At 43.0% G+C, this 22295-nt stretch overlaps 1 protein-coding gene across 1 annotated transcript in view; it reads left to right on the top strand.

The window, feature by feature from the left end:
* Positions 1-21951, top strand: part of timp2 (TIMP metallopeptidase inhibitor 2) — a 53644-nt gene extending 31693 nt beyond the window's left edge. Inside the window, exons 2-5 of the mRNA XM_033044291.1 lie at positions 6632-6732; positions 14586-14685; positions 16209-16333; positions 16816-21951. Coding sequence (XP_032900182.1) covers positions 6632-6732; positions 14586-14685; positions 16209-16333; positions 16816-17013 — 524 coding nt within the window. The 3' untranslated portion in view covers positions 17014-21951. The remainder of the gene's footprint in view (positions 1-6631; positions 6733-14585; positions 14686-16208; positions 16334-16815) is intronic.
* Positions 21952-22295: the final 344 nt, after the last annotated feature.

Raw genomic sequence — 22295 nt, 5'->3', positions numbered from 1 at the left:
AGGGACAATTTACAATGTTACCAAAGCCAATTAACTGACAAACCTGTACGTCTTTGGAGTGTGGGAGGCAACCAGAGCACCTGGAGTAAACCCACGCAGATCACGGGGAGAACGTGCAAACTCCGTACGGGCAGCACCCGGGTGGTGCAGTATTTATTGCCTATCCTGAAGAGTCTGATACAAGAGTAAGCAACATGGTGAAGAGGTGGAGTATGAGCTGGCAAGTGATAGATGGATCGAGGAGAGGAGGGGTTGGTTGGCAGATGCTGGAATCTGGAGTAAGAAGCAATCTGCTGGAGGAACTGTGGGAAGTGGACTGTCAACGCTTTGGGGTGGGACCATGAATTGGGGCTAAGAGAGCTGAGGGGAAATAGCCAGTACGAAGAGGTGGAAGATAGGGCTGGGCTAAGAGATGGTGAGTGAGAGGTGGATCGTGGTGTGGAGAGGTAGATTTATGGATGGTGTTAGGTTGGGGGACGGCGAGAAGGGTGGAAATAGCGACGGAGGATCGGAGGAGGCAACGAAGGGCTGCGGGTGGTCGAGTCCGATCGGAAAGGATGATGACTCGAGGAACCAAATAAGGGGGGTGGCGTGAGCAGATGGGAACATTAGGGGAGGGACCCAGTGGGAGGAGGGTGTGGGCAATGGATTGATGAAGTATGTGGGGGAGGGGAAAGAAACTGAGCGATAGTGAGCTTGGTGGGGGGGGGGGGGGGTCAAACTGCTCCAGTCTTGAGGACCAGCACTTCGCAATTCACCTGGGTAGTCTACAAACTAATTGAGTCCTCCATCTTCCGCTAACCTGTTCCCCCTCTGTCCCTGTTTCTCCCACCTGATCTGCCCTCACACGCACCCTTCTTGTCAACCCTCCCCTTTCCCCTCCCACTGGTCCATCACCCACAAATTTGTCCCACCGGGTCTCCTCCCTCCTTTATTCCCATCTGCTCCCCCCTCCCACTTATTATGCTCCATGCGTCACCTTCCCTTCCCATCAAATGGCAACATCCGCACCCCTTTGTATCCTCCACCCATCCCCTCCCAGCTCTCTGTCCCTATTTCCACAACTTCCCTCCCTCCGCTACCCGACTCCATCTTCCAACCAACTCTCCTAGATCCAACTATCACTTGCCAGCTCCTACTCCACCGCTTCACCCAGTTGTGCCCTCTCTACTCGTTCAAGATCCTAACCCAACAATTTATTTCCCTGTGTAGGATAAAACCGAAGATAGGCTCCAAAAGCTGGAGCAACTCATCGGGTCAGACAGCAATCTCTGGAGAAAAGGAACAGGTGATGTTTCCGGTCGAGATCCCAGTTGACCTTCTTCAGTCTGAAGAAGACTATTCATTTTCTCCAGAGATGCTGTCTGAACCGTTGAGTTACTCCAGCTTTTTTCTGTCTGTCTTAATCCATTTCCTTCCACAATTGTTGCTCAACCTGTTGAATTCCTCAAGCAATTTATTTTCTGACACAAGGTCAGTTAGGCGTAAACATGCTTCCTTTTTCCTGGTTTGATTTATTTCTGGCCCAACCAGCTTTTTAAGCTTTGCCTTCAGAAAACTAATAGCTACCTGTATCTTACGTGATTTAAGCTGAATAACAACACTGATTTTTTAAATGAGTCGGTGTAGGAGCGAATTGAAAGGCCACGTGGAGTTGGAGTTGGATGTAATGGGCCATTTATTAAAACTGATGCGCACCAGGAGACCAGTCCAGGCTGATCTCCTGAGCATAACTTTGGTACAGCTTTTACATTCTCAGCTGACAAGAGTACACAGAAAATTGATTAACATTATAGAAACATAGAAACATAGAAAATAGGTGCAGGAGTAGGTCATTCGGCCCTTCGAGCCTGCACCGCCATTCAATATGATCATGGCTGATCATCCAACTCAGTATCCTGTACCTGCCTTCTCTCCATACCCCCTGATCCCTTTAGCCACAAGGGCCACATCTAACTCCCTCTTAAATATAGCCAATGAACTGGCCTCAACTACCTTCTGTGGCAGAGAATTCCACAGATTCAAAACTCTCTGTGTGAAAAACGTTTTTCTCATCTCGGTTCTAAAGGATTTCCCCTTTATCCTTAAACTGTGACCCCTTGTTCTGGACTTCCCCAACATCGGGAACAATCTTCCTGCATCTAGCCTGTCCAACCCCTTAAGAATTTTGTAAGTTTCTATAAGATCCCCCCTCAATCTTCTAAATTCTAGCGAGTACAAGCCGAGTCTATCCAGTCTTTCTTCATATGAAAGTCCTGCCATCCCACGACCATAACAAGGTCTTGATTACAGAATAGACTTAATAGCAAATTTATCTTAATTACAGAATAAAATGATTATCCACAAGTCCATCTTAGTTGACAGCAGATCCAATTTTCTGTTACAATGATGGGTGCACACTTTAACAGAATCAATGGCATTCCTGAATCTAGGGTGTCGTTACTGATGCATTCCACGTCTCTATTTTTATGCTTTGTCTTCAGTTCCCTGTCACTACATTAGCATGAAGATAGACCCAAAAAAGCTAAAGTAACTCAGCGGTACAGGCAGCTATGGAGAGAAGGAAGGGGTGGCATTTTTGGTCGAGACCTGAAATGTCACCCATTCCTTCTCTCCAGAGATGCTGCCTGTCCTGCTGAGTTACACCAGCTTTTTGTGTCTATCTTCAGTTTAAACCAGCACCTGCAGTTCCTTCTTACCACATGAGCATGTTCCACATTCATGTTTACTAGTTATCAGCCCTCACTATTCTTTCCCCTACAACAGCAGGCAATTATTCCCTTATCATGCATCTATACACTGGATCGATTGTAATCATGTATTGTGTTTCTGCTCACTGGTTAGCACGCAACAAAAAGTCATTGCGAAATCTCCCCGAGGCACTGTTTGACTGTACCTCGGTACACGTGACAACAAACTAAACTAAACTAAACTAAACTAGGCCCTGCAGGAGCCTGGGGTTTACCAAGATTGGGAAATACTCCCGTAGACCACGAGCGCAAACTTTGAACTTGTGGAAATGGCGCCAAAACATGGCGGCGCCTGCATGTGTAAATATGCAAAAAGAATTTCACTGTGCAGTTGTACATGTGAGATATAAAGCGGCATTGAACATTTAAATCTATCCTGACGTATTTAAATCTTCTTTGTTGGAATTTCTAGCAGTACGTTGCAAGGGATATTGTTGGGAATGGGATTTATTTATCCCAGCTACAAGGAGTTAGACAAAGTGCTCGCAAATTCACCAGGTTTCTGGATCTTGCCCAAGAACTGCAATGGAAATTTCTAGCTTTGCCTTGAGGGGAAACCCCATGGGTATGTGTACATTAAACTAACGGCAAGAAGTTGTTCCTTCCCTCCTGCCACCTGGAGCCATGCCCAGAACTGCAGTGGTCACGAACTCTGAGATTCTGAGGGAATGAATCATAGTTGCTCTCTTAAGGGATGGGCTGGGGTTGAGGGGGTGAACAATTAGAAAAAAAAATCTCCCAATTGCTGATAGAATTACATTAAACCGAATACACCTTTTCAAAATCTATGAACAACCCTTCTGAATTATCATCCATCATTTTATTTTCAGTAATACAATAGCTGAACTGAACTGAACTGAACTTTATTTATAGAGCACTTTAAAAACAACCACTGTTGCAACAAAGTGCTGTACATGACTAATCATAAACATAAAACAAAACAATAAAAACATTAAAAGACAGTAAAAACAATAAAAAACAATAATAGAAACACTAAAACAAGAGCAAAGTCTCATGCAGGGGCGAAAGCCAAGGAATAGAAAAGGGTTTTAAGACTAGTTTTGAAAATGGACAGTGAAGGGGCCTGTCTAATGTGCAAAGGTAGAGTGTTCCATAATGTCGGAGCAGCAACAGAGAAGGCTCTATCCCCTCTGAGCTTCCGCTTAGACCTCGGTACCTCCAGGAGCAGCTGATCAGCTGACCTGAGGCACCGAGCAGGAGCGTAGGGATGAAGCAGCTCAGAGAGGTAAGGCGGGGCGAGACCATTTAAAGATTTAAAAACAAATAAAAGAATCTTAAAATGAACTCTAAAGTACACAGGCAGCCAGTGGAGGGAGGCCAGAATAGGCGTTATGTGCTCCCTCTTACGTGTTCCAGTTAAAAGGCGAGCAGCAGCATTCTGAACCAACTGGAGACGTGCAAGGGAAGATTGGCTAACTCCAAAATAAAGTGCGTTACAGTAATCCAGCCGAGACTTAATGAAGGCATGGATTACTGTTTCAAAATGCTGTGGTTCAAGAATGGGCTTCACCTTTGCCAGCTGCCTTAAATGAAAGAAGCTGGACTTAACTACCGCGCCTATTTGACGATCTAATTTAAAATCACTGTCCATCTTAAAACCCAAGTTTAAAACTAATGAAGACCATAAGACATAGTAGCAGAATTCGGCCATTCAGCCCATCGAGTCTACTCTGCCATGGCTACAATAAAGCCCAAATTATAGTGAGGACTAATTTTCATTGTTGCCACTGGGGGTTGGGTCTGGGGCAATAGGATGTTACAATTCTGCGTAGATAAATAGGGTTGATAATGAACACGGCATGAAGTTTTCACACTTTTCCATCTACAGTGAATGGGGGAAAACTGAGAACCATTTACTTCTCCTTTCCATATCCTTGCCACTCTTTTTATTTTATTTTTCATGGATAGGACAGGTTTGGAGGGACATGGGCCAAACGCAGACAGGAGAGGCTAGTGTAGCTGGGACATGTTGGATGGTGTTGGGTCGAAGGGCCTGTTTCCACGCTGTATCACTCTAAGAGGATTAGTCTGTACGAATGCCAATGATATTTGATAAACTGCTTTGAAATCCTTTTGCAACAAATGTTTCACGGGGAATAAGAAATTTAGAAACTCAAGCCCTGGAGTTATAATCCTTATTTTTAGTTTTTCTACCAACTCAAAGGAATTACTACAATCGCTTCAAGTGCAGTCACGATCTGTTTCTTGATAGGCGGTTGATGGACGTAATCAGTCCAATTCGTGTCAAGCTTGAAGTGGGACATTTTTAATCTGTATGGGAACCTTGCTGTCTTGATTTTTAAAATGCAGCATTGTTTTTGCACTAAATAAAATGTATTTTAATAGCAAGTGCCCTGTTAAAATGCCTTTTGCCTGACCTCAAAAATAATGTGTGCTATAGACCTTTGAAATAAGAAACTGTTAGAACAAATAGAGTCTGAAGGGTCTCGACTTGAAACATCGCCCATTCCTTCTATCCAGAGTTGTTGCCTGTCCCGCTGAGTTACTCCAGCATTTAGGGTCTATCTTCAGTGTAAATCAGCATCTGCAGTTCCTTCCTGCACAGGACTCTGTGTATGTTCCTTCTAGGTGACAGAGCTATCTGAATAGTCTCGGCTGCATCCCAAAGACCATGAGTTTCAATTTGTATGTTTTCAACAGAGAATAATTGATATTTAATTCAAGTTACAGTAATTCAAGGCGGTACGGTGGAGCAGCGGTAGAGTTGCTGCCTCACAGCTCCAGAGACCCAGGTTCGATCCTGACTACGGGTGCTGTCTGTACGGGGTTTGTACATTCTCCCCGTGACCTGCATGGGTTTTCTCCGGGTGCTCTGGTTTCCTCCCACACTCCGACAGGTTTGTAGGGTAATTGGCTTGATAAAACTGTAAATTGTCGCTAGTGTGTGTTGGATAGTGCTAGTGTATGGGAAACGCTAATCGGCGCAGACCAGATGGGCCGAAGGGCCTGTTTCCGCGCTCTTATCTCCAATCTAAACAATGGGGTTTATGATAAGTGAGGGTTTAACCCCCTCATAGATTGATGTAAAGTCGTTTATTCTCGAGCGAGTACTTCAAAATTAAGATATCTTGTACAAAAGATACAAAGATAGAAAAAGAATATAACAAATATCTCTAGATTTTACTTATTTGAGGCATCTGTGGTACTTGCAAACAATGTAACATTGAAAACAGCACATCAGGAAATATTCATAACAGGAAATTCTAAGTGGCGTGAGGTTTTTAAAAAAAACAAGTGGTCTCTATCTGTGATAAAAATTTACTGAGAAATCTGTTTTTAATTGGCACCATATTATTGGGACACAATTGTCAAGGAATTTCTTCCTTCCTTCTATGCAGCTGAATTTCGGAAGACGTGCACATTTAACAGTTCAACTGGATTGGGTTACAAGACAAATATCAATTTTCAGCGATATACTGTAAATGACTTTTTTTTTTAAACCACTCATTAACTGTGGTTGAAATTCACTCGTTGGTGGTGGGGTCAAACAGGGGCACGGAAGCCAACTGTCCTCAATAATCCCGTCAGTTTATGCACTTCAGTGCACTGATTATCACGATTATCACCAAAGATGCACATGCATCCTTCTCCCAAACAGCCAGTAAAGTTAGAGACTTGCACATGACACCCCCAACTAACCAGAGCTAAGTGTGTGTAAGAGTTTTATCCATTGGTTGCATTTACCACACAATAATAGCCCCCACCCACCCCAACCCTCTAATTTCTCTCAACTCTCACCTTGGTCTCATGACTTGGGAAATTGCTCTTCCTGATTCATTCTGTTGCTTCAACTTGATCTGCTGGGAATTATATTTTCTCTTTTGTGTTTACTCTTCCAGTGATCAGGGCAAAAGTCGTTGCACATACAGAAGTGAGTACTGGAGCCGACACCTATGGAAACCCCATCCAGAAGATCCAGTATGAGATCAAACAGATTAAGGTAACGAGAACAAAGCCTGAAGGAAAATGGGAAGTTATTTTGGCATGTTGTGATTTTTAATAAGAGTCAGGGGAAATGGAAACATGAGGTATAGACGCTAATATAGATGGTGAGGTACTGGTTTCAATGTCATCCTGGTCTCATTGTCTGTAACTCATTTTCACCTAGATCACAGCTAACAATGGACTGATTCCTTTATCATCGTTACTTTTTGGTATATCTTTCATTAATTTGTTCTATATCTCTCCATATCACCATCTATATCTCTCGTTTCCCTTTCCCCTGACTCTCAGTCTGAAGATGGGACTCGACCCAAAACGTCACCCATTCCTTTTCTCCAGAGATGCTGTCTGACCTGCTGAGTTACTTTTTTTTGCCTATCCCAGGATTAGTTGTTTAGTTCAGTTTATTGTCACGAGTACCGAGGTACAGTAAACAGCTTTGACATGTGCCAACCAGTCAGCGGAATGACAATACATGATTACAATTGAGCTATCCACAGTGTACAGATACATGATAAAGGGAATAATGTCTAGAGCAAAATAAAGCCAGTGAAGGATCCAGACAGGATGTCAAAGGTTTTCTGCTAACGGAGACAGCTAACTCAGCACAGCCAAGAGCCACATCAGGCATAGACACAAAGAGCTGGAGTAACTCAGCAGGTCAGACAACATCTCTAGAGAAAAGGAAAGAGTGATGTTTCAGGTCGAGACATCACCTATTCCTTTTCTCCAGAGCTGCTGTCTGGCCCGCTGAGTTTAGTTTAGTTTAGAGATACAGTGCGGAGACAGGCCCTTCAGCGCACCGACCAGCGATCTCAGCGCATTGACACTATCCTACACACACTGGGGAAAATGTTACATTTTACGTTTATACCAAGTCAATTAACCTACAAACCTGTGCATCTTTGGAGTGTGGGCGGAAACCGAAGATCTCGGCGAAAACCACGGGGAGAACGTACAAACTCTGTACAGACAGCACCCGTAGTCGGGATCGAACCCAGATGTCTGGCGCTGTGAGACAGCAACTCTACCGCTGCGCGACCGTGCTTCCCTCCATTCTTTTGTGTCTGTCTTTGGTTTAATCTAGCGTCTGCAGCTCCTTCCTCCACAGCCACATCAGGCATTGCAGGATAAGGATGGTGAACATGATGTCTGGACAACCTAGCTCCTGGCAGCCATGTTGCCACTCATGTGTTGTCTTTCCACCTGCCACACCTCCAATGTATACTCCTGCCTCCCATCCCTCCTGCATGATTTTACCATTCTTCATGAGAAACAAATATAGCCCACTGATGACTTGTTCCCACCTTTTTTACATCTCCATGACAGAACTGGGCTGTGACAAATCCTGTAGAAAGGAACTGCAGATTCTGGTTTAAACCGAAGATAGACACAAAATGCTGGAGTAACTCAGCGGGTCAGGCAGCATCTCCAGAGAAAAGGAACAGGTGACGGGTCTCGAGCCGAAACGTTACCTACCCCTTTTCTCAACAGATGCTGCCTGACCTGCTGAGTTACTCCAGCATTTTGTGTCTGATCTTCAGTGACAAATCTTGGTTTTGAACAGTAAAAGGCCTGTAATAGAGTGAATGTGGAGAGGATGTTTCCAATAATGGAAGAGTCTGGGACCAGAGGTCACAGCCTCAGAATAAAAGGATGTACCTTTAGAAAGGAGATGAGCAGGAATTTCTGGTGGTGAATCTGTGGAATTCGTTATCACAGAAGGCTGTGGAGGCCAAGTCAATGGATATTTTTAAGGCGAGATTGACAGATATTTGATTGGTACGGGTATCAGGGGTTATGGGGAGAAGGCAGGAGAGTGGTGTTGAGAGAGAGAGATAGATCAGCCATGATGGAATGGCGGGGTAGGTTTGATGGGCCGAATGGCCTTCATTGGCTATATTTAAGAGGGAGTTAGATGTGGCCCTTGTGGCTAATGGGATCAGGGGTTATGGAGAGAAGGCAGGTACAGGATACTGAGTTGGATGATCAGCCATGATCATATTGAATGGCGGTGCAGGCTCGAAGGGCCGAATGGCCTACTCCTGCACCTATTTTCTATGTTTCTGTGTTCTGCTCCTAGAACTTATGCACTTATAAAGGGGAGAGTTGCAAATGCCAAGCAGTTGCTAGTATTCCTGCAGCTTACCTGCTGTCTACCAGTGCATTTGATCAATGCTTCACAGAGGCTGTATTAGTTCTGAACTGAAATCTCCTGTGGCCAATACTGCATGGAATAGCTTTATAAAGCTAATATCCCCACAGCACGTGGAAGTTAATGTGCAAAGGGAATTTGACTGGGGACTTTCCATGCTGCTCCCCCTGCTGGTAAATGGCTTAATTAACTGGCACAATAACAATACTGTTAATAATGGAAGATGGACACAAAATGTTGGAGTAACACAGCGGGACAGGTAGCATCTCTGGATAGAAGGAATGGGTGACGTTTCATTCCTTCCCTCCAGAGATGCTGCCTATCCCGCTGAGTTATTCCCGCATTTTTCATCCGCCTTCGGTGTAAACCAGCATCTGCAGTTCCTTCCTACACAGTTAATAATGGCATTGCTCCATAGTTAATCTCAGGGAATGTCAAGGGCCCTCATATTGCAAACGCCAAGTTTGCTTATATGAGAACAATGGGCAGTGCAATGTTTTAAAACAATTGTGCAGGCACCTCTGAATCCTACAGCCTCGTCAACCAGGAACAGAGGACATAGAACAGTACAGCACCAGTACAGACTATTCAGTCCTCAACGTCCATGCCCAACATGATACCAAGTTAAATTCATCTCTGCTGTCTGCACTTGATCCATATCCCTCCATTCCAGGCATATCCATGTATCCAAAAGCCTGTTAAATGCTAAATAATGATGTCTTAAACAATGATAATTTCTCCCTAAAAGCCCTGTCCCACGGTACGAGTTCATTCCAAGAGCTCTCCCGAGTTTGCCCTGATTCGAACTCGGAGATTTACGGTAATGGCCACTCGTCGGTACTCGGGGATCTCGTGGACATTTTTCAACATGTTGAAAAATCTTCACGAGTCTTCCTGTGCTTATCTGCCGTTAGCGAGTCTTCCCGAGTACCTGCCGTTAGCGTTACGGGCTGCTAAGGGACGTCCCCGAGCTCCGACGTGCCCGCTACGTTCATTCTCCGTGCTTACCACGAGTTTGATTTTTTTTAAACTCGGGAGAGCTCTTGGAATGAACTCGCACCGTGGGTCAGGGCTTTTAATTTGCATTCCATTTCAATGCAAATTTAATTTGGGCGTTAAAATCATAAGGCAGTGTAGTACAGGATCTTTGGCCCACAAAGTCTGTGCCAAACATGACTAATCTCGTCTGCCTGCATATTGATCCATATCCTTCCACCCCTGCACATTATCCACATCCTTCCATTCCATGCATATCCATGTGCCTATCTGTGGCTATCAATGGCTTGATTGTGATCATGTATTGTCTTTCTGCTGTCTGGACAACAGGCAACAAAAGCTTTTCACTGTACCTGACAATACCTGTAACAAAAGCTTTTCACTGTACCTGACTTTTCACTGCACGTGACAATAAACTAAACTGAACTGAACTGAATTCTAAATGCATTTTTAACACCACTATCCTACCTACCTTCACCGCCGCTCTTCCGGGCAATGGTCAAGTGGCCTGGCTACAGTTCCCTTGTTGTGCGAACCTGTTTGATGAAAGAGGTGTACCAAGTGAACTTAATACTACAAACAGGCTGAATGCATAAATCAATAGCATCGGCTGAAACTTGGAGACTAACAGCAGAGAGATGCAGGCAAGGTGATGTTGAATAAAATGCTAGTGTACAAAGCTAATAAGTTGTGAATCCACGCAAGATAATGGTTTTATCAATGAGATGTTGAAACCTGGGCCAATCGTAGGATTGAACATGAACCACCAATTGGGAATAGACACAAAATGCTGGAGTAACTCATCGGGACAGGCAGCATCTCTGGAGTGAAGTAATGGGTGACGTTTTGGGTCGAGACCCTTCTTCAGAATTCGGAGGAGATTATCACACATCTCGCTGCTGTGCAGCAATACTTTTATTAATTTGGATCTATAATTAAAAACTCTAAATTACAGCGGAACAGTGGCATAACGGTAGAGTTGCTGCCTCACAGTGCCAGAGACACCGGGTTCAAACATAACTATGGGTGCTGTCTTGCACAGAGTTTTTATATTCTCCCTGTGACCACATGGGTTTTCTCCAGGTGCCCCGGTTTCCTCCCACACTCCAAAGATGTACAGGTTTGTAGGTTAATTGGCTTCTGTAAATTGTCCCTAGTATGTAGAATAGAACTAGTGTACGTACTGTATGAGAATTGGTCAGTGTAGAATCAGTGGGCCGAAGGGCCTGTTTCCATGCTGTATCTTTAAGCTAGTTCAGTTCAGTTCAGTTTAGCTTATTGTCACGTGTACCGAGGTACAGTGAAAAACATTTGTTGCGTGCTAACCAGCCAACGGAAAGACAATACATGATTACAACGAGCCATTCACAGTGTACAGAGAGATTGTAATATGTGATTACAGACCTGCTTCTGTGGCTAGTACACAAATAGTCGCCTGGTTTGGGAGCCATCTTGGAACTGTAGGGCTGTGAAAAGATCAACAATTGTAATTGGTGGTTAATCTGATATTCAAATACTCCTTCATGTAATGAGGCTGGTACGTGTTCAGATCTTCCCTGGAAATTAATAATAATTGGAATTAAACTAAATAAGATGATGTGATTTCCGTGTCCGTGGCAGTCTCTCACACATACATTTGGGAAGTGTAGACACAAAAAGCTGAAGTAACTCAGCGGGCCAGGCAGCAACTCTGGAGCAAAGGAATGGGTGACGTTTCAGGTCCAGACCCTTCTTCAGACCAAAAAATTGTTTTCCACCGTTCTTGGAGCAAAATGCAATGTGTGCTTCATTTTAGTCCTCTGCTTGGTCATGGCATTAACTTGTAAATCGCCATTATAACACAAAGTGAGTGCTATAACATCAGATAAGCATTCGACCAAGAAAACCAAGCCCAAAGCCAAAGTAGTATCTAAACTGCTTATAGACACTTCTGCTCCAGGTCAATAAGTAACTCCATATGCGATAATAAGCTACCTACATGTTAACAAGCATATAAAAACTGATCGTGTAGATGCCAGTACACCATTGGGGGTTATCAAGTGGGCGCCTCTCTTCACTGGCGTTTTGTTGAGTTCAGCCCACGGTACCTGGGGAAGGCTCAGGGACGCCAGTCCCAGAACCACACCCCCCTCAATACCTGCTCTCATCACCATCACCTGTATCGACTAAATCAAGGAAACTACATGTGATTTACTCACTCAAACAAATGTGAAAACATAGGACCCTGATCAATTATACAGAAAGTGGCTGAACCTTCCCTGGGATAATCGAGAGTGCTGGGATCACAGTTAAACTCCGTCCTTGGCATCTTATTCACACATTCTGGTCCACAGAGGGACAATTCATGCTGTTTACGAATTTAATTAACAAAGTAGCTTTTATATTCTAAAATGCTTTATAAAAAAAATACTCGATGTATCAGTGACTCGTGGAAGATGCCTGGAGCAATGGAGGAAGTTTCTGCCATTCCGTTGAACTCCTCTGGGGTTGTGAAAAGATCAACAATTATAATTAGTGGTTAGTGTAATATTCAAACACTCCTTGATGTAATGAGGCTGCGATGTGTTCAGATCTTTCCTGGCAATGAATCATTTAAACGCCTACTGTGCATTTGATCACTCCATATCACACACGGTTTACACGAAGGCACAGAAACCTTATGGCAGAAAACCGACCAAAGTTCATAGATCTTGATCCCTCAGTGGCAACTCGTGTACAAAGGAGTAATTTTCTTGACTGAAGGTAATCGTGATATTGAGCTGTGATGGAAATGAATCTTGGGGCAAGTGTCTGTCACCAAAATTGCTTTGTTGTAGCATTTATTGTACGTTACTGCTTCTGAAAATGTCAGATCTCAGTTGGAGGCAGAGAGGAAGCAAGATATGCATAATTCAGAAATGCCAGTACGCAAAGATCTAGCTGCCTGAAGCATTGAAATGCCGTCGATGAAAAGAGACCATTCTAATAACCCCGAAGATGCAGGACTGGAACAATGACATCAACAATTAATCAGTGTTTAGTTTAGTTTAGAGATACAGCGTGGAAACAGGCCCTTTGGCCCACTGAGTCTGTACTGACCAGCGATCCCTGCACACTAACACTATCCTACACACGCACTAGGGACAAATTACATTTATACCAAGCTAATTAACCTACAAACCTGTACTCCTTTGGAGTGATGGTTAAGGGTTTTATACAGGATTCATAGAAAACATAGAACATAGAAAATAGTGCAGGAGTAGGCCATTCGGCCCTTCGAGTCTGCACTAGAGTCACATTCATTTGCACTAGAGTCACAGTCATAGAGTCATACAGTGTGGAAACAGGCCCTTCGGCTCAACTTGCCCACACTAACCAACATGTGCCATCTACACGAGTCCCACCTGCCTGCATTTGGCTGCTAAACCTGTCCTATCCATGTACCTGTCTAAATGTTTCTTAAACATTGCAATACTACCTGCCGTAACTGCCTCCTCTGACAGCTCATTCCATACACCAACCAGCCTTTGTGTAAAAAAAAGTTATCCCTCAGGTGCCTATCAAATCTTTAACCCCCCACCACTAGAAAATACGTTTTAAGAAATAGTGCATTGCAGCCAGAATTTCAGTGACAAATGATAAATCATCATGAAATACTGTAAGATAAATCACCCATTTCCGTGTTATAGCAGAAAAGGTAAGCTTGGTACTTGTCCACTTCCCTTGTCATTTTATAGTCACAAAAGGCTGTAGTAACTCAGCAGGTCAAACAATATCTCTGGAGAAAAGGAATGGGTGACGTTTTGCGTCGAGACCCTTCTTCAAAAAGGGAGGCCTGAAGAAGGTCTCGACCCGAAACGTCACCCATTCCTTTTCACCAGAGATATCGTTTGACCCGCTAAGTAACTCCAGCTATTTGTGTCTACCCTCGGTTTAAACCAGCATCTGCAGTTCCTTCCCATACATCCTCTGCGATTTTGTTTATTCTGTTATTCAAGTAATCTTTATTGATGGCATTTTATGCCACCGAAATAACTTGACACCATTATGATATGCCAAAGAATATCCTGCCTGGAATTCCGTCGGCAGGCAAGACTGATGTGGCAGACATAAAATGTTGGAGTACCTCTGCGGGACAGGCAGCATCTCTGGAGAGCAGGAATGGGTGACGTTTTGAGTCGAGACCCTTCTTCAGACTGAGAGTCAGGGGAGAGGGAGTCGAGAGATATGGATGGGTACGGTGTGAAAACCATAGATCAAAGCAGACGATATTCAAGGAAAGTTCATTGTTGGCTGAGGGAAAGTTGACAACGAGGCGAACAAACAGTAAAATTAATCAGGAGGACAGTGAGACTTGTCAAAGAACTAGGGTGTGGGGGGGGGGGGGGGGGGGGTTTGCAAGGGTTTCTTGAAGAAGATAAATCAATATTTAAACCACTGGACTGATATGATGTTCAACTTTTCCAGCTAGCAATTTATAATTTAATCTTCAATATGAGAGCATCCATGTTTAGAAAATTCAAAACACAAGACAAAAATCTTTGCAGGGAACACTTATTCTGCCGAGTATCGAAAGTGGTAACCTTTTAATGAAGGATAATGAATCAATGGATTTCAAAATTGTCTGTGTTTTACTGAAGTCAGCCACTAATTTCTTGGATTTCACAAATGTAATATAGGCAAATTTCTATTAAATTCCTGTTAAATTATTTTGTTTACAGATGTTCAAAGGGCCAGAGACCACTATCGAAAATATTTTCACTGCCCCATCTTCAGCAATATGTGGAGTCACACTCGAGAAAAAAGAATATCTAATTACAGGTACTGAACATGCTTTTAATTTTGAAGGTTCTGTCAAGATCTATCATCAGGGCAGCACGGTGGCGCAGCGGTAGAGATGCTACCTCACAGCGCCAGAGACCTGGGTTAGTCCTGACTACGGTGCTGTCTGTACGGAGCTTGTACGTTCTCCCTGCGACCTGTGTGGGTTTTCTCCGGGAACACTGGTTTCCTCCCACACTTCAAAGATGCACAGGTTGTAGGTTAATTGGCTTCCGTAAAAAGAAAAATTGCAAATTGTCCCTAGTGTGTAGGATTGTGCTAGTGTACCGGGTTCGCTAGTTGGCACGGGCTCGGGGGGCCGAAGGGATGAGATTGAACAGAATGAAAAGCTACACTTGTCGGAGTGCTTTCCCCATAAGGACCACAACTGTTCAGGAAGGAGCCACATCCCCATCTTCTGGAGAGCAATTTGGGAAGAAGAATAAATACTGGCCTGCCTACAATGCCCAAATCCACCCAAAAGTAAAATCAATAAATTTAAAAAAGGAATATGACAACTGAAATTATAGCCTTTGGTGGGAAGGAGTCCTCACCACCCAGTGATGACCCCTTCTCCTGTCTCCACTGATCCCCCTCCTCTTGGACCTCCCCAGACGGCCTTCTATCCTCTTTAGACCTCTTTCTTTCTAACTGCCTGCGTGACATCAACTGTCTCAACATTTTGACTCCCCTTACCTACCCTTAAAGAGTTTGAAGAAGGATCTCGACCCGAAACGTAATCTATTCTCCAGAGATGCTGCCTGACCCGCTGAGTTACTCTAGCACTCTGTGAAACGACACCTATCCATGCTCTCCAGAGACGCTGCCTGACCCGCTGAGTTACTCTAGCAGTTTGTGTCTATCTTTGGTGTTTAGAGATGAGCACTTATCAAGGTCGTGCATGTATGAACAAGATATATTTGTCAAATTGGTTCAATAACTAGGTGGCACAGTGTTGCAACAATAACTTACAGCACCGGAGACCCTTGTTTGATCCTGACTACGGGTGCTGTCTGTAAGGAGTTTGTACGTTCTCCCTGTAACCGCGTAGGATTTCACTGGGTGCTCCGGTTTCCTCTCTTATTCCAAAGACCCGTTCAGGTTTGTAGGTTAATTGGCTAATGTAAATTGCCCCTTTTGTGTAGGATGTATAAGTGAGATAACATAAAACGAGTATATCGATGCTCGATGTGTACTTGGTGGGCTGAGGGGCTTGTTTCCACACTTTGTCTATAAACTAAACTAAACTAATGCTGGACGTGTAGGTTTGTAGGTTAATTGGCTTCTGTATTGGCTTGTGTGTTGGATGCAAAAGTGGGATAACATGGAACTAGACGGTACGGGTAATCGATAGCTGGTGTGTACTTGGCTGGCCGAAGAAGCCTGTTTCTACGCTGTATCTTTAAATTAAACTAAGCTAAACTAGACCTCAAGTTCACCTTGTTTTATATAATTGGATTCAGTGAGCGAAAGTATCAAGTGATTGTCCAAATTAACTTGTGTCCATTTTAATAAACCCACAGGCAAACTGGATGAGGAAGGAAAGATGTTAATCACACTCTGTGATTTTATTTCCCCATGGGACCAGCTAACTCCCATGCAGAAGAAAAGCTTGAACCAGAGATACCAAACAGAATGCGATTGTAAGGTAAGGAGAACCATTTGTTTTAAATATAGTGATAGGAGCAGAATTAGGCCATTCGGTGGCCTTATTCCGTTCCTATCACATATGAACTTATGAACTTAGTGGATAAGTGGATAAGGAATTCATACAGCACGATGCCAGTGGGCTGCATAAAGAAAACAAGTGGGTTTTCTCCGGGTGCTCCAGTTTTCTCCCACACACCAAAGACGTACAGGTTTGTAGATTAATTGGCTTTGGTAAAATTGTATATTGTCCCTAATGTATAGGGTAGTGTTACTGTTCATTACAAATGATTCCAAATGGTGTGGGGGGGGGGGGGTGTGTAATTTGTAACTTGCTAAGCGCCCTTTATGGGTGACTATTTGGATACCTTGGCACGCTATGCTAGCAAATGATTTCACTGTGACTCGTCACAGGTGACAATAAAGAATCTAATTCAATTCAATTCAACTTCAACGCTAATCTATCTCTCTGATCCCCAATAGATTGTCAGGTGTGCATCAGCTCCCTGCTACATCAACTCTCGGAGTGAGTGCCTGTGGACAGATTGGATAACTGAGAAAGAAATTCACGGCACGCAGGCCAAGAACTATGCATGCATTAAGAGGACCAACAATTCCTGCGCGTGGTACAGTGGTGCATTGCAGCCCAAGAAAGAGTTCATGGATGCAGAAGATCCATAACTTTATTTTGCCCCACTCTCATTTCAGCCGAAAATACACCCCCCCAAAAAAATTGTTGTCTATAATCTGAAAAAAATGTAACCCAAATTACTCTGTCCAGTATAGCAGATCTGTTTGCTTACTGTCTGGTGATACCTGTACGTAATATGGCATATACTTATATTTCACATTTGGCGTCAGCTGCACAGTGACTGCATTTCTCTGGCTAAAAATAGAAATGCACTTTTGTTTGTTACGGAAAGCTGCAGTGTTGAAAATATTTGGTACAAGCCTGAATGTGTTTAAAGTGAGGATTGATTCCTCAATTTTGTAAGTGTTTTTACCCCTCTTGAATACTCAGAATAAAACCTTTGCATTTGTGTTCAAACATGATTCTTTCCCCATTTTTTTCACTTTAGGAAATGCTTTTGATTTTTTGCAGATTTGGGACTATTCTTGATCTAATTTAATAACCTTGTTGCAGTAACTTAACAATACTGCAGTTTTAGATTTTGCCTGATGGAGATACACGTTGCAAGCTGAAAATGATAATCCATGCTGAGAGTCTTAATATTTATTCCTTTTTGCAATCTAATAACTTCCTTACTTATAGTTGTCACGATAATATTTAGTGATGAAAATATTAACCCAATATGAGCCATGATATTGATTATCATTTGGGCTATAATTGTATTTTGTTTTATGATAATCTTTAATGAGTAATTGAGTTGATTAGTAAGGGTGGCAAGGGTTATGGGGAGACGGCAGGAGAATGGGGTTGAGAGGGATAGACAGATCAGCCATGATTGAATGGCAGAGTAGACTTGATGGGCCAAATGACCCAATTCTGCTCCCAGAACTTGTGAGGTTTTCCATGCTGTATGACTCTAAGTACTTCTGTACATCAAGTTATTTTATTGTGGGCGGGTAACTACTACTCATTATACCTGGCAATATTCTTAATTCATGCAGGACACTGCTTTATTCAGAGTTACATTTCTCTCTTTTCCCACTGTGATTCCTCGGCTCTCTAATGGTCAAATGTCCCAAGGTATTTCACAGAAACGTTATGGTTCAGATTTGACAGGTGGCCAAAAAAAAGGAGCTATGAGGATATGACCAAAGACATAGTCAGAAGGTGGTGAATCTGTATAATTCTTTGCCACAGAAAGGCTGTGGAGGTCCAGTCAGTGGATATTTTTAAGGCAGAGATAGATAGATTGATTCTTGATTAGTACGGGTGTCAGGGGTTATGGGAGAAGGCAGTAGAATGGTGTTAGGATGGAGAGATAGATCAGCCATGATTGAATGGCGGAGTAGACTTGATGGGCCAAATGGCCTAATTCTACTCCTATTCCTCATGACATAACATAGTTCAAGAAGAGACTGGGAGAAAGAGAGAGAGCTAAAGAGGCAGGGAGATTTAGAAAATGAATTCCATATCTTAGGTCGTTAGGAGAGCAATCCTCAGTGATGAATATATCCTCGTGACTCTAAGTTATGAGGGTTGTTTTCCTCTCCATTCAGTGTTTTTAACTGGGAGCTGTTCTTGCTCTGGAGATCAATGATTGCTGAAAACAACAAAGCAATTGAACAAACTAAGGTGCTTCCAATCAAACAAGCAAAAAAATGATTGTTACCCAACCAAAATATAACCTAGATTCCTGGAGTATAAAACTAGCATTTCACTGATGGCAGGTAGACAAAAAATGCTAGAGTAACTCAGCGGGAAAGACAGCATCTATGGAGAGAAGGAATGGGTGGCATTTCGGGTGGTGTCTCTCCAGAGATGCTGCCTGCCCTGTTGAGTTACTCCAGCTTTTTGTGCCTATCTGCAGTTCCTTCCTACATATTTAACTAATGACATTGTCCAGTGGTCTGCTCCTGTCCAGATGCTCCTTGCATCTCATGACTTTTGGTAAGATCTATATCAAATTCGTAATTTGCAAAGAAGGTGTACATAAGATTATTAAGGATTTGGACACGCTAGAGGCAGGAAACATGTTCCCGATGTTGGGGGAGTCCAGAACCAGGGGCCACAGTTTGAGAATAAGGGGTAAGCCATTTAGAACGTAGACGAGGAAACACTTTTTCACACAGAGAGTTGTGAGTCTGTGGAATTCTCTGCCTCAGAGGGCGGTGGAGGCCAGTTCTCTGGATACTTTCAAGAGAGAACTAGATAGAGCTCTTAAAATTAGCGGAGTCAGGGGATATGGGGAGAAGGCAGGAATGGGGTACTGATTGGGGATGATCAGCCATGATCAAATTGAATGGCGGTGCTGGCTCGAAGGGCCGAATGGCCTACTCCTGCGCCTATTGTTTATTGTCTATATTCCTCAGAATTCTTAAATGACAGTTAGTTGTGGGTTTTTGCGGGGTGCAGCTCTCTAAAGTCTTATTGAGTTCTGAGATCTTTTTGTTGACTCCTCTGGAATCCCCTGGAGAGGTGTGGAAAAGGGAAGCATTCACAAACTGAACTTCTGCTCCACATTCCGAGCAGGGAATATCCTCATCTTCCATGGTAATGAAATAAAAGGGATTTATTGGTCCACATTGTGGACTATTCCATCCGATGGCAGAATCTAGAACAATAATCCTGGAGCTCAAATCTGGTTGTTCATAAAAGTAATTAGGAAACACCACATCACAAAAGGTAATGGAAGATTGTAATTCTCCAAAAGGCCGTTGGATGTTGGGTCAATTGAAGGGTTTATTTTTTTTTAGTTGACATGGATGAGGAATATGTGAAACGCTGGATAAGTGATGTTTAGTTTAGAGATCCGGCAGAAATAAAGTTAGGTAAAGTAGATAGAATCGGTGAGGAGGTTGGAAGTCTGAAATAAAAATAAATAATGTTGGAAATACATGGAAGAGCAGAGAATGGCACCTGTGCAGAAAGGAATAAAAGGTTTAAAGCTATATTTAAGAGGGAGTTAGATGTGGCCCTTGTGCCTAAGGGGATCAGGGGGTATGGAGAGTAGACAGATACGGGATACTGAGTTGGATGATCAGCCATGATCATATTGAATGGCGGTGCAGGCTCGAAGGGCCGAATGGCCTACTCCTGCACCTAATTTCTATGTTTCTATGTCCACAAAGCAATTGCAGTGCCTTCCCTCACACCCACCCGGAATAAAATTCTGACCTGTTCACAGATGTTTCCTGACTTACTGGGTGTATTTTTTTTAATATAAATGTGATTAGCACATTCTTTGGAAAGGCTGGAAATGTAAAGAAACGCCTTTTGATTTCGCAAATTAAGTGTGTCCTTTGAAAGCGCAGTATTCAATCAATTCTCAGCATCGTGCGTTTATCGATAGTTGGGGGGGGGGGTGGACGTGATTTTGGATGCGGAGGCATTCATTGGGGAGAAATTCCTCGCATGTCAGGAAGCCGATCTTCAGGTCCAGAAACAGGGGTCACGCAGTTTAAGAATAAGGAGTAGACTATTTAGGACTGAGATGAGGAAAAACCTTTTTCACCCAGAGACTTGTGAATCTGTGGAATTCTCTGCCACAGAAGGCAGTGGAGGCCAATTCACTGGATGTTTTCAAAAGATTTAGCTCTTGGGGTAAATGGAATCGAGGGATATGGGGAAAAAGTAGGAACGGGGAACTGATTTTTTTATGATCAGCCATGACCATATTGAATGGCGGTGCAGGCTCGAAGGGCTGAATGGCCTACTCCTGCACCTATTTTCTATGTTTCTATGTTTCACGTGGGCAGGACAGGAAATGGGGATTGTCTTGTTCCCAAATTCCAGGAGGACATTTAAAAAAACTTAAGGAAGCTGCAATCTTTTTTATTTAACCCATATTGCAGATGTCATTGTTGGTAGGCAGATTTTCCCATGCCTTCCAGATTTATGCAAGTTTGGCAAGTGGATCTCTGTGGTACCTCCTCGGGCAAAGTCTGCTTCCCTTGTAACACCAAATTTCTCTGGAAGCACCCACCTGCTCCCCAAAGAGGTTCTTGAATCAGACAACACACCCTAGGCTTGAGATTGGGTCTGCTGTTCCTGCAGACTGCTCCAAGTTATTTTTCCAGTCTGTTAGCTGGATTGATACCTTCACAGTGAACTCACCAGGGTTAAAAGACTTTTGGCAATGTGTAAGGAAATATTGACCGTCCTTCCCAACACTGTCCCTGGCGTTATGCGGAGAAGGCAGGAGAATGGGGATGAGAGGGAAAGATAGATTGAATGGCGGAGTAGACTTGATGGGCCGAATGGCCTAATTCTGATCCTATAACTTATGAACTCCCTCCAACATCCCTGACCATCTCCAATGCAATGCTCATTAGTAAATATCCTAGTGTTGGAAATGAAACATTTGAAAATTCAGCTCAAAGGAATATTAATACGACTTTTATTTGTCACATTTGTCAATGCCTGTTACATTATTTAGCGGCTTTATATATGTATGAAAAGAATCTGTTTTCTAACATGGAAATATCACTGCTCGTACAGCTGCCTTGTAAATACCTCGTGAATATTTCTTTCTTAATTAACAAATCCTTTAATTATTATCAATAACAAAGATGAGCTTTATTAACACCATGGATAGAATGTCACATACCAAAAGTTATTTTTCTACATTCTTGAAGTATCTTTGTACCTAATGCCCGCGCACTAAGATCTGATCTACTTCTTCTGTAATTCTTCTAAGTTTTATTAATAGAATGTTTAAGTTATAATTATTTTAAAGCTAAGCCTTTTGAGTAATAAGTGTTCTAAAAAATTGCTGCCATAATTTAAGGCTTTGATATTTTTGCAATGATTGTTCGAAGATTAAAACAAAGGTCAGAGACTTGCAATTTGATCTGTGAGGATATGAAAGGATGTGAGCAACATTTGGCGCATGTGGTTACTCTGTATAATTCATGTAGTAAATTCCATGTGGACTGAATTCATGGAATTAAAAACTGTATTATCAAATAAAGATTTATTACTATATGTTACTGAATTGTTTCTGTGTTAAATATCCAGGGATAGGAAATGCGAATTTTGGACACGCGTACAATGCGGGATTTGTCAAATCAGCAACCCTTCATAGGTTGCACCAATATTCGGTTTAATTGCAGAAACAGTGATGGAATAAAGGGCCTGTCCCACTTTCATGCTGAACATTTTTCATTGAGCAAACTGAGTCCGCGAGTATGCGGGAACTTCCCTCGAGCATGAAGGAGAGTTCCAGTGACCTCATAGAGCCTCCTAGGACCACGTATCGACCATGCTGCGAGTTTGAGTCGAGGGCAAACTCTTCTAAACTCGCAGATTAGGTCGCCGCAGTGGGACAGCCCCT

The sequence above is a fragment of the Amblyraja radiata genome, chromosome 26, assembly GCF_010909765.2.
Source record: "Amblyraja radiata isolate CabotCenter1 chromosome 26, sAmbRad1.1.pri, whole genome shotgun sequence".
Classification (NCBI taxonomy): Eukaryota; Metazoa; Chordata; class Chondrichthyes; order Rajiformes; family Rajidae; genus Amblyraja; species Amblyraja radiata.
This window is presented reverse-complemented; position numbering and strand designations above follow the sequence as displayed.